General features: G+C 30.8%; 2 protein-coding genes across 2 annotated transcripts; one reads left to right on the top strand and one right to left on the bottom strand.

Moving 5' to 3' along the window:
• Positions 1 to 4484: 4484 nt before the first annotated feature.
• On the bottom strand, positions 4485 to 8814 carry LOC123910600 (monoacylglycerol lipase ABHD6-like). The gene is made up of 5 exons (XM_045961758.1): positions 7644 to 8814; positions 7277 to 7369; positions 6564 to 6631; positions 6267 to 6445; positions 4485 to 5859 (listed from the first exon to the last, which is right to left on the bottom strand). Exons 1-5 carry the CDS (start codon positions 8277 to 8279, stop codon positions 5711 to 5713), a joined length of 1125 nt encoding a protein of 374 aa, XP_045817714.1. The 5' UTR covers positions 8280 to 8814; the 3' UTR covers positions 4485 to 5710.
• A 912-nt stretch (positions 8815 to 9726) lies between these two features.
• On the top strand, positions 9727 to 11246 carry LOC123910595. Its single transcript, XM_045961753.1, has 2 exons — positions 9727 to 10234; positions 11191 to 11246. The coding sequence occupies exons 1-2, from the start codon at positions 9727 to 9729 to the stop codon at positions 11244 to 11246; spliced, it is 564 nt and encodes a 187-aa protein (XP_045817709.1).
• Positions 11247 to 11435: the final 189 nt, after the last annotated feature.

The raw sequence follows: 11435 nt of genomic DNA, 5'->3' as shown, positions 1-11435 counted from the left end.
GTTTTTTGGATTACAAAGAGAACAATAGCCCAAGGTGTGTTTAGTATATTTCGTCAAAATAGTGACATGTGATTTAAAGAAAAATATATTAGGCGTTTGGATTGATGGAATGCGATGGAATGGAATGAAGTATAATAATGTTCAATTGTTTGGATTTGTAAAATAATAATGGAATGAAATATGATGGAATGAATTTCATCCAATACCACCACTTACCTTCAATTTTGTTCATCTCCTTTTTAAAATATCCAAACAATGGAACGGAAGATTTATTTCATTCCGCTCCATCTCATTCCACCCCACTCTATTCCGCTCCGCTCCATTCCATTATATTCCATCAATCCAAACAGAGTCTTAGTGCGTGTTAAATAATTAATCATAATCATAATAAAGATTAAAAAAATGTGGTCTAAGTAGTAAGAGTCTTGAGTCCGTTAAGCAAGTAGTCAGCGTTTGATTTTTGGCTGCTCTTGTGCATGGAAAAAATTTATTGAGAGAAAAACATTTATTTTGTATAGATTTTCCGATGAAAATTAGTCAATACTAACGGGGATAGAAACTTTCCGTATAACATAGTAACCCAATACAATAAAGACCAATAGCAAAATCTCAATAATTAGACACACTTAAATGTAATCTTACCTATTAGTATTTAAACAACTTATGAAAAATGTATCTTGTAAAAACCAAAACTTATTCTACACGATGATCCACAATTTTTTTGAATAAGTTAGAGTATTAAACACCTAAGATAAATAAATTTGTTGGGAAGAATAATTATTAGAAAAAATACTACTAAATGAAGCTTTCAAATAAGTAGAATACAATTACTAGAACCAAAATCAATCGTAACCAACAAATATCTTCTTATGTATGTCCCTAAGGAAAACACCAGCCACAATACACCCAACACCCACACTTGCCATCTCTCCATCCTATTAGAAACCACACCAATAATAGAATTACTTAAAAAGGATGAAAATACCCTTTTCTCTATCTAACTCTTTGGAATAAAATAAAGAAGAGAAGGAAATTAAAAATAATAGAATGCTAAAGTTATGAGAGGAAGAAAGAGAATGGAAAGTGAACTAGCGAGGAAATGCAATGAGGAAAATAATATTGAGAGAAACTCTAGGGTTCTTTTTGAGAGGGTAGAGCTTAAAATTAGGTCTTGTTTGTACTTGTAGGATTTTGAGAATTTTAAAATTTATTCCCCATACAATTATTTTGCCATGCAAAATCTCGTACTGTAAACATTATTTTAATGTGTTGAAATCATTTAATCTTGGACCACTTCCTATGTCTCTGACTAAGTGAATGTGTCGATAATTTGACTGCACTGAATTCAATTTACGATGATTTGACTATTAGTCGGTCATTATCAAAGGTACATTGATACAAATATATTGACACCATTTAATTCAATTTGATGGATTTCCACCCTGTAATACTATGTTGTTAATGGGCCTAATGTCAAATTCACCGATGAAATTTGGTTTAACATAAGAAGTTTGACTTATACAACATAAGGAATTAAAGGATGTATTAATAGTTACTATTTGACCAGTATCCAATGAGATTATTTTGAATAACAATTTATGAGAAACTCAAAGAAAATAAAAATATATTTATCTAATATTCTACCATTTATACGTGTATATTTTGCTTTTTCTTTTATGTGATGTGATTAAAGTAGGTATTTTTACGGAAGAAGTTAAAAGTCTACATATCTATTTTTTTTAGATAGACAAAATAATAAGTAATTGAAAATTCATACACATAAAGTGGAGGATCAAAGTTCGAACATCGGCCATGGCGTTTGACAAAATACACAAAGGGTGCTTATAAATAAATTTCATTTGTATATCTTATATTTAGGCTGAGTATAAAAATGTGTAATAAAATACACATCCTTATTTTTCAATAAAATAAAAATATGAATATTTGTTTTGCAAATTTACTTGAAACTTAAAATTTACTTGAAACAAAGTCACTAAGTTTGATCTAGTGGTGGAGGTTTGGGTAGTATACTATAGGTTTTTGATTTGATTATCAGCTCATTGTAAATAAAATAAAAAACTACTTGAAACATAATTCCATAATATATATGAACCACTTCTATAAACTATATGATTTACATTTACCAAATTATTTTATAAATCAATATGAATCATATAATTTATGTAATGAGTTTAATTGTTGTGCACGTCGGTGTAAAATTTTTTTACACATACATTTAATGACACGTTGCCACATCATTTAATGAATGTGACACATCATGTGTTTTAAATTACCATACATGATATGTCGGTATATTATTGGACGCATGTGCAAAATAACTTTAGACCGACGGTGCATATAAATTAAATTCTTAGGTAGATGATAATGGAGAATAAATCATACAATTATAAAACTAAATATGCACTCTTTATTATTCAACAATTTTATCGAAAAAAAATAGTAATTGAGAAAGGGTGCATTACTCGTGCATTACTCTAACACCCTCCAATGGTTACTCGTGCATAAACATATTCTCACACCCTCCAATGGTGCATTACTCTAACAAATAACTTTACCATCATGAAAGGTTAAGTAATGAACTGCACAAACAAGATTGATTTTTTTTTCTTCTTATATTATAATATCGTGAAAAGTTAAAAATATTCTCTTTACTATTATTATTACGTGACCTCCTTACTTTGTGTGTTAAAATAACAAATACACTACAAGAATATATATATATATATATATATACATACTTAAAATTATATATATTAATAGTTATAATTTTATGACAAACACAAAAGAACATAAGTGTTTAAAACTATTTAATTATTTACCGTAGAAGAAAAAACTATTTAATTATTTATAGAAGAGCAAGTACTTTATACACTATAAAGAGATCAAATGATCATATTCTATTTTTTACATGCAAATTGAAAAGGAAAAAATGGCTGAAATTCTCAAGATTTTTTATGCTATGACTGCATTTCTTTTCTTATTTATTGTCGTAATGAAAGTTAGTGGTGATGATGGCAAGTCATTTTTTTTATCCTTTTCAAATTTTCTAAACAAATATTTTATTATGTTTAATTAGTAACATTATTTTGTTATCTTTTTTCATTATAGATTTTATTAAATGTAAAGATGACGCTGATTGTCCAAAATTTTGGTTTCCTGTAAATATTAAATGCATTGATCATGAATGTCGATATTTTGGTAATCTTCATGATTTTGATGAGTATCGGACCTAGAAGAAGTACAAAGATTCCCTACAAATGAGAACGAGTTACTGTGTTAGAAAAATAAATATGCAATATATTTTATGTTAGAATATGTTATGAGTTTTCATTTAATTATTTTAGGGTCACCAAATTTTATTTCTCTTTTTCTATTTTATTGGACCTTACTTTTGTAATTTTGTACTCCACCAGTTAGGTTGAAAAAAAAAATTATCTTACTTCAAAGCCTACAATTATTTTTTTATGTCACAATATTTCTCTTCCTTTTGATTGTATTTCGTATGCCTCGTTGGTTTTTAGAAGATATGGAAAAACAATCAATTAGATTAGATACTACAATAACGGTAAAGAAATTAATCAATTATTTATTTTGTTTGTATCCGCAACAATTTTTTAAAATTGGTGAACTAAGTTCAATATTACTTACCCTATAGACTAACGTGTATTTTGTCAAAGTAGTGACATGTGATTAAAAGGAAAATATATTAGTATGTGTTACTAATCATAATAAAGGGGTGATTTAAGTGGTAAGAGTCTTAAACCTCTTAAATAAATGGACAGGGGTTCGATTTCTATATATTTATTCATGTGCATAAAAAAAATTCGGCTAAAATAAGAGAATTCATGTACTCCCCACAGATTTTTTAACAAAAATTAATCACCAAATATCTCTTAAGACACGTGTTAACAATTTGCTTACAAAAATCAATCGTAACCAAAATCAATTCCAAGGGACGACACCAGCCACAATACACCCAACACCCACACTTGCCAACTACCCTTCTATCTTATTAGGAACCTGAGTTAGGATTTTCTCAATTTGTCAAAATAAATAGAGTTTCATTTGGAGAGATAGACAAAAAAAAATAGTGAGTAAAAAAAAAAAAGACACAAAAAATAGTAATTAGTGAAAGTCACTTAATGATAGTGGAACTCATTTAGTGCTCGAACTCACTACATACTTTTTGTGTCTATCTCTCTCACTCTAATTGAAATTTTTATATTTCTTTTAAGAGACGGAAAGAATGCTAATCCAAAAGTAAAAAAAAAAATGACAAATATGGAGATTAGTAGAGGAAGAAAAATAATGGAAGGTTTGTTTGCACCAAGCTCTTGATGAGGTTAAAATCTAGGTATTCCTTGTACTAGTATGATTATGAGAATTTCAAACTTTATTCTTTACACTTATTTTGGCATACAAAATCTTGTACTATAAAGATAATGCGTTGCAATCATTGCATTCCTTCTGAATGGATACAAGAATCTTCTTGTATGAGAAGCATTGTGAGGCGCGATATAAATCATATTATTCGTCAGAGTATCAACTATCAATTGGTTAAAGCTGTCAAATGAGTTGGTCCAACACGTATGAATGGGTTCAATAGGGTTAGCCGACTGGCTACATGGGCTACCAAAATTGAGCTCAGACCAAACATTAACATTAATATGTGCAACAAAGCTACTCTCATTTTTCACACACACCAAAACAAAGAAATGACACAACTAATAAAATACCTATCACATAAAACATCTATCGTATCGAATCCCAAACAAACTAACTAGTAACTACCACGAATATTCATGCAAAAGTATAGAATATTTGTCATAAATCACAAGTTATGAAGTAGTCATACATAAGAAAACAATAACTACCACATAAAACATTCATAGGAAACAATTTTGCACCCACCTTCATTGAATTTCATTGGGAAAATCTCGGGGATTTTGTTGGAAGAGACCTTCTGAAATATTCGGCCACAAGACATCGTGGTGATTGAGTTAATGCTTCGCGACAATGAGAATTCACTGGATTGATAGCAAAGAGGGCCACAATGGGCTACCACAGCGGGTAAGAGACAGGAGAAACTGTTTCGATTGTAGAGAGAAGCACAAAAAAGAGTAATGGATATGAGATACACATTGGTAAGTTGTAACACATCATTCGGGAGATTGTCGTGATGTTCAGTTTCGTGACATCAAATATTTCCCTTCCATGTTTATTTTAGGAACAAATAAACTCAAGAGACAAATTCACCTAATGAATCAAAGAGAAGAACCATACTTGAAGAGAACACGAACAAAAAATAAAGACAAAGTGCACGAAAGTAACCAACACAAGGTGGCGAATCATCATTTTAATTCAGTTGAGCCACCAATTAACTACTTACATAAAAATAGAACCCTAAAATCATTCAGAGATTCGGCACATCTACTCCAACTTAATTAGTGGTCTAAAATTCGAACCTTGAAAATACATCAAGGTTAAACCTTTTAAAGAGTAGTGTTTTGTCTTCTATTGATGTCTCCAATTTTAAAAGTCTCTTTATTTATATCCTTTATATACCTCAAAACTATAGTAACAAACATATTTATAAAAATGGAGATGATCTTTAACTCCTAACCGAGGATTGAAAATTGAAAGAACTTCACCATTGCATCGAATTATAGATACTATTATCTGGCTCATTCTAAGTACTATTTAGAAAGAGGAAACATAGAGAGAAATTTAGAAGAAAGATGATGAGAAGCATTACAAACAATTTGGTTTCGAATATTCGCTCCAATAATAATAGAGCAACACCCCATGCCAAAGCACCCCAGCCTGACCAATACCTAACTGCAATAGCACAAAATAAGTATTATACATTGTTTCTTTAAGAGTTAATGTAGATTTTTATGTACCATGTATATTGTATAGTATCATCTGAAAATCAACTTAAGTCGAATAAATAAATAAATAAATAAATAGAAAATTTATCAATAAAGAACAAAGAAGTTCCTTCACCACCAAGCATAACTAACAAAGGGAAGAATTAAACTTTGTCAAACTAAGCATTTGCTTGCAATAAACCAACAAAGTAAAAGTAGTAATTCCCTTTACAAAAAGGTTGCTTCCTCGAGATATTTGGAAAATTGGTTGTTGTTAATTGGTTTTAGCTTCTAGTTATAGAAGCCGAAAAGTTATGAATTTGGAATCTTCATCATCTTGACGCACTTGCCAAAAAGACAAGTGCTATGACTTACTGAAATCGAACGAAAATGTCTTCTGGATTTGCTCTTTCAAAGAAGGTGGTGAGGAAGGGCGCGAATCTTCATTGATGAGGAATGATTTCAAGTGCCTAGCAAACTCTTTAGGCTTTTCAATGTTCAATGCATGTCCTGCATTCTTGATAATCACCATTTGAGTATTTTCACCTATATGCCTGCTTCAAAGAAAGGACAAGTCCATGTTAACTAGTTTAATACAATGCACACACATTCAATGTAAATTATAAGCGGCGACATGAATGAACTTTCACCGAGTTGAAATTGAAATGTCACCTTTTTAATCTGTAGCCTAATTCCAGAGGGAATACCTGATCTTGCTCTCCCCACATGATTAGAGTAGGCTGCTCCAATAAAAAACCAAAATGATGTGAATCAATCAATGCATCCAAAATGAGAAGATATATCATAAATATTTGAGAATTACTAACATATTACTAACATAGATGACAAAGCACAACATAAACAGAATCAGATTTGCTGCAGTAACTGCGTTGCTCAATTTTCAATCTCGACGGTCAAAATAACGGCCAGGATTGTTTACGGTGTCTAAATAGATGCTTCTCTTACAGAAGGGAAGCCGGATCCAACATAAGCAAGGTATTAAGCCTAGAATCCCGAGTGTTCATGTGAAATTTGAAATTGAAAGAAACTAAAACAAAAACAGTACACTGTAGTATACAAACTATAAATGTCGTTGGATTTCAGTTTGAAATTTGAAAGAAACTTATTGAGTTAATTCACCAAGATAATCCCTTTTTTACTCGTGAAATGACTTTAATTTTAAAATTATACCTTTAGCTTTCAACCTAGTAAAATAAGCTAGCTCTCATTCAAACCGAAAATCCAAACACAATCCAGAACTATGATAGCAATTAATGACAACCGAGCCATATCTACTGGGTCGAAAGCTAAATGTATAATTTAAAAATAAAGAATGACTATATTTTAATATTTCTAACACATGGTGAGAAGATATAGATATATACCTTATTGATTTTTGGAAGGCTGGAAAGTTGTCTATCTTTTAGTATTGCCTCAAGCAACTCTCTCTTCTGCTCAATGTGATCTGTGCACATTACCTGTCCAAATTAATAAGCACATACATAACAAAATCATCATAGGAGTAATGTGATAAACCAATTGATCTTGATCTATGAAACTCCGAAACAAACACGAGACACAACACTGACATATATAGACACCGCATACACACACACACCTTTGATAATTTATAAATGTAATAAAATGTGTAGGTGTCGTGTCAGCATCAGATATGTCTTCAATCTAAAGTGTCAGTGCTACATAGATCATTGAACTCGATCATGAAAAAAGAGACAAAGCATCCATACATACATGAATGAAATCTTCAAGGAACCAAGAAGGAACAACCCTAGCAGGCCTAACAAAAGACAACCTCATCAATTCCCTAAGCTTATCAGGAGTTTGAGGTAACAAAATACTAGAAGCTTCCTCCAAACTAGAAACCTTAAACAACCCATTTTTCATATCAATTTCCTCCAAACAAACACCAGCACAACACAAAACCAACTTCTCAATCACCTCAGGAAACTGAGCAGCCAAACTATACCCCACAAATCCACCATAGCTTATCCCAACCAAGCTCAATCTATTAACACCATGAGCTTCCATAAGCTTCATCAAACACAAAGCTTGAAAAGATTCAGTCCTCTCTGGCCTTGAAGTAAAAGATCCACCAAAGAAAAGAAGATCAGGAACATACAAATTGAAGTGTGTAATGAAATGACGAAGATATTCACCATATTGCCACATTGCATTGGCGCCAAAACCATGAACAAGAACAAGTGATGGTTTACATGGGTTATGTAATTTTGGTATCCAACAATGCATGGTGGTTCCATCGCCGAGATCCGTCACCACCGACCGGAGACCGGCGACCATGAATGAGTGGCGGTATAACCAGTCTCTTGAAGCGGCAAAACTGAAACATTTTGAAAATTTTGACAACATGGAAGAAAGATAAAAAAAAAAAAAAAAAAAAATGAATCTTTGTTTGATTTTTGTGATTGTTTTTGAAGAATTTGAAATGGGCTATGAAGAAATTCAAAAGGGTGTGTTATTTTTATATGATAATAATGAAAACGATGGATTTAAGAAACAGAGGAAAAAAAGAATTTTGATTAGTTTAATGTTAGATTTATATTGAATGATTCATAAGATTGATCGATGGAAGAATAAGGAAGACGGTGAGCGAAGAACACGAGATATTGCCAACTCAAATTGGAATGCAATAATTGCGGATTGTGAATTGATGAAGAGGTTACATGTGTATGTTCTTGTACATTCTATTTTAGAAGGATAAAAACAAAGGGTATAAAGACAAAAATAACATGATAGATCTCGAAACAAATGTATAGATAAACACCTTGAGTCAGTAGTGTAGAGAAGAAAACAAAATACATCTCACTCGTAATAAGACATTTGAGGAAGGATTGTCTTTCATTATTTTTTCTCTATATTTATGTGTGATTTTTGCTATAAGTTATTTGACAAAAAATAAATTGCCATAATATAATATTAAGAGTAAATTTGAAGTGAAGTATGCAGGTGTTAATAAATCTTTTATATTATAAGCTTGTATACATAAGCAAATTCTAAACCCTAATTTGTTTTTCTCATTTTCCCTCCATTTTATAATGCAATTTTTATTAAAAAATAATACAATTTTGTCTTGACTAGGATTCGAACCCGCAATCCTTCAATGCAAGGCAATATTTCTAACCACTATGACAAGTATACCAATTGTGATTAAAATTATGTGCAATAATTGATAAGCACCATCAATTTTAAAAGTATATCATATCAAAATTATTGTTGACTATATTATTCATCACGAAATATTTTTATGTCTTTCCTGATCAATAATTTTTTTTCTACTGGATCATAAATTTAGAGAATAATTATCATGTGAGATTTGGAAAGTTATTATCACGTGTAATTTAAAAAGTTATATATATATATATATATTCTCATACTATAACACCTTCAACAATATTTAAATCTATTAAAAAAAAACCATCTTTCACATTTCAATGTCTCATGTAACCTTACTTATATCACTTTTTAAATTATTTATTATGCAGTTTATTAAATTGTAGTTTTTTAAAATTGGAAAAAGAATTTTGTCAAAAAAGATTAATGGAAAAAGAATTGATATTTTTTATAAATACCCTTTATTTTTACGTTAATGTATCCAAACATAAACCAATTCTGTTTAACTCACTTTTAACCAAAATCAAATCTATCAAACTCAATTCTGCTAAATCAATTTTTTTGCAATACAACCAAACACAATCATAGTCATGTCACTAATCACATTCATTATTTTGATTTTAACATTGCAGATTTAATATTAACCGGTGATCAATTGATACAATATGCACTAAGAGATATTGAGATGATGTTACGTAGTTGTGGGAAGAGTTTAAAAGATTATCCTCCAATGCCTAGAGCAGACACATCATTAGTTCCTGATATACAAAATAGTTTAATACACGACGAATTGAATTATAACAAACAATCATTAGCTGAGGAACATGTTAGATTGATGTCAACTATGACTTCAAAGCAACATAAAGTATATGGCACAATCATGACAAGATTTAACGAAAACAAACATGATGTGTTTTTTCTTTGTGGTTATGGCGGTACAAGGAAGACATTTATTTGGAGGGTCATGTCAGTCGCATTACGCTCAAAAGGTGAGATAGTTTTAACAGTTGCCTCAAGTGGGATCGCTACATTGCTTATACCTGGCGGTAGAACAACACATTCAAGATTTTGTATTCCTCTAAATGTTGACGAGTTTTCAACATGTATCATAGTTCCTAAAAGCCCTTTGGCGCTATTAATACAAAAAGCAAACCTCATTATATGGGATGAAGCACCAATGATGCACAAACACTGTTTCGAAGCTGTTGATCGAACTTTAAAAGATATTCTCAAGTCTGTTGATAAAAAACAATAAACACATTCCCTTCGGTTGAAAAGTTGTTTTTGGCAGAGATTTTAGACAAATTCTACCAGTAATACCCAAAGGTACAAGGCCAGAAGTTGTTCATGCTACTATTAATTCTTCGGTTCTTAAAATTTTTTTGTGAAGTTTTAACATTAAGTAAAAACATGAGGCTTCTCGGTGGTATTTCGAGTGCAGACGTTGAACAAAGAAAATTGTTTTCTGAATGGGTTTTGGGTGTTGGCAATGGGGAAATTGGAGATGAAAACGACGATGATTTAGAACTTGACATTCCATCAGATTTATTGATTCCAAATTCAGGTGATCCTCTTGCTTCTATCGTTGAAAGCACATATCCCAAATTTTTACAAAACATGAACGATATAACGTATTTCCAAAATAGAGCTATACTAGCTCCTAAAAATTCAATAGTCGACACAATAAATGATTATATGTTGGATTTAATTTCTGGTGAAGAAAAAACATACTTGAGTTATGATACTACACTCACACAAAATGTAGACGGTCAAATAGTGGATGATGTTCATGCTCCCGATTTTTTTAACACGATTTCTACGTCGGGACTTCTAAATCACAAGTTGAGACTTAAAGTTGGAGTTCCAGTTATGTTATTAAGGAATTTGAATTAAAAATTAGGATTATGCAATGGAACAATATTTATTATTACGAGATTGGGAAAACGTGCTCTTGAAGGAAAATTTATTTCAAGAAGTAATATTGGTAATCAGGTTTTCATACCTAGATTTTCTCTAACACCATCTGACGTGATAATTTCTTTTAAATTTCAACGGAGACAATTTCCTATAATGATTTCTTTTGCGATGACTATTAATAAGAGTCAGAGGCAATCTTTAAAGCATGTTGGGATATATCTTTCATCGCCAGTGTTTTCACATGGTCAGTTGTATGTTGCAATTTCAAGAGTTACTTCTAGAAAATGATTAAAAATATTGATCATCGATGACGACGGTGAAGATACGACTAAGACTTCGAATGTGGTCTATAAGGAAGTCTTTCGTAATATAACATAATTTTCTTTGTATGAATATTTATCCAAAATTATTATTGAACTATCGTTTAATGTTACTCAACTTTTTTCATATACCTTACATTATTGAAATTATCATATA

The sequence above is a fragment of the Trifolium pratense genome, linkage group LG2 (genome assembly GCF_020283565.1).
Source record: "Trifolium pratense cultivar HEN17-A07 linkage group LG2, ARS_RC_1.1, whole genome shotgun sequence".
NCBI lineage: Eukaryota > Viridiplantae > Streptophyta > Magnoliopsida > Fabales > Fabaceae > Trifolium > Trifolium pratense.
This window is presented reverse-complemented; position numbering and strand designations above follow the sequence as displayed.

Coding starts and splice junctions, on each gene's coding strand:
- LOC123910595 (XM_045961753.1), top strand. CDS start 9,727: ATGATGTTACGTAGTTGTGGGAAGAGTTTAAAAGATTATCCTCCAATG. Junction 10,235..11,190: donor ACCAATGATGCACAAACACT/GTTTCGAAGCTG, acceptor TTTCATCGCCAG/TGTTTTCACATGGTCAGTTG.
- LOC123910600 (XM_045961758.1), bottom strand. CDS start 8,279: ATGTTGTCAAAATTTTCAAAATGTTTCAGTTTTGCCGCTTCAAGAGAC. Junction 7,370..7,643: donor TCCTTGAAGATTTCATTCAT/GTATGTATGGAT, acceptor TAATTTGGACAG/GTAATGTGCACAGATCACAT. Junction 5,860..6,266: donor GACATTTTCGTTCGATTTCA/GTAAGTCATAGC, acceptor GTGCTATTGCAG/TTAGGTATTGGTCAGGCTGG.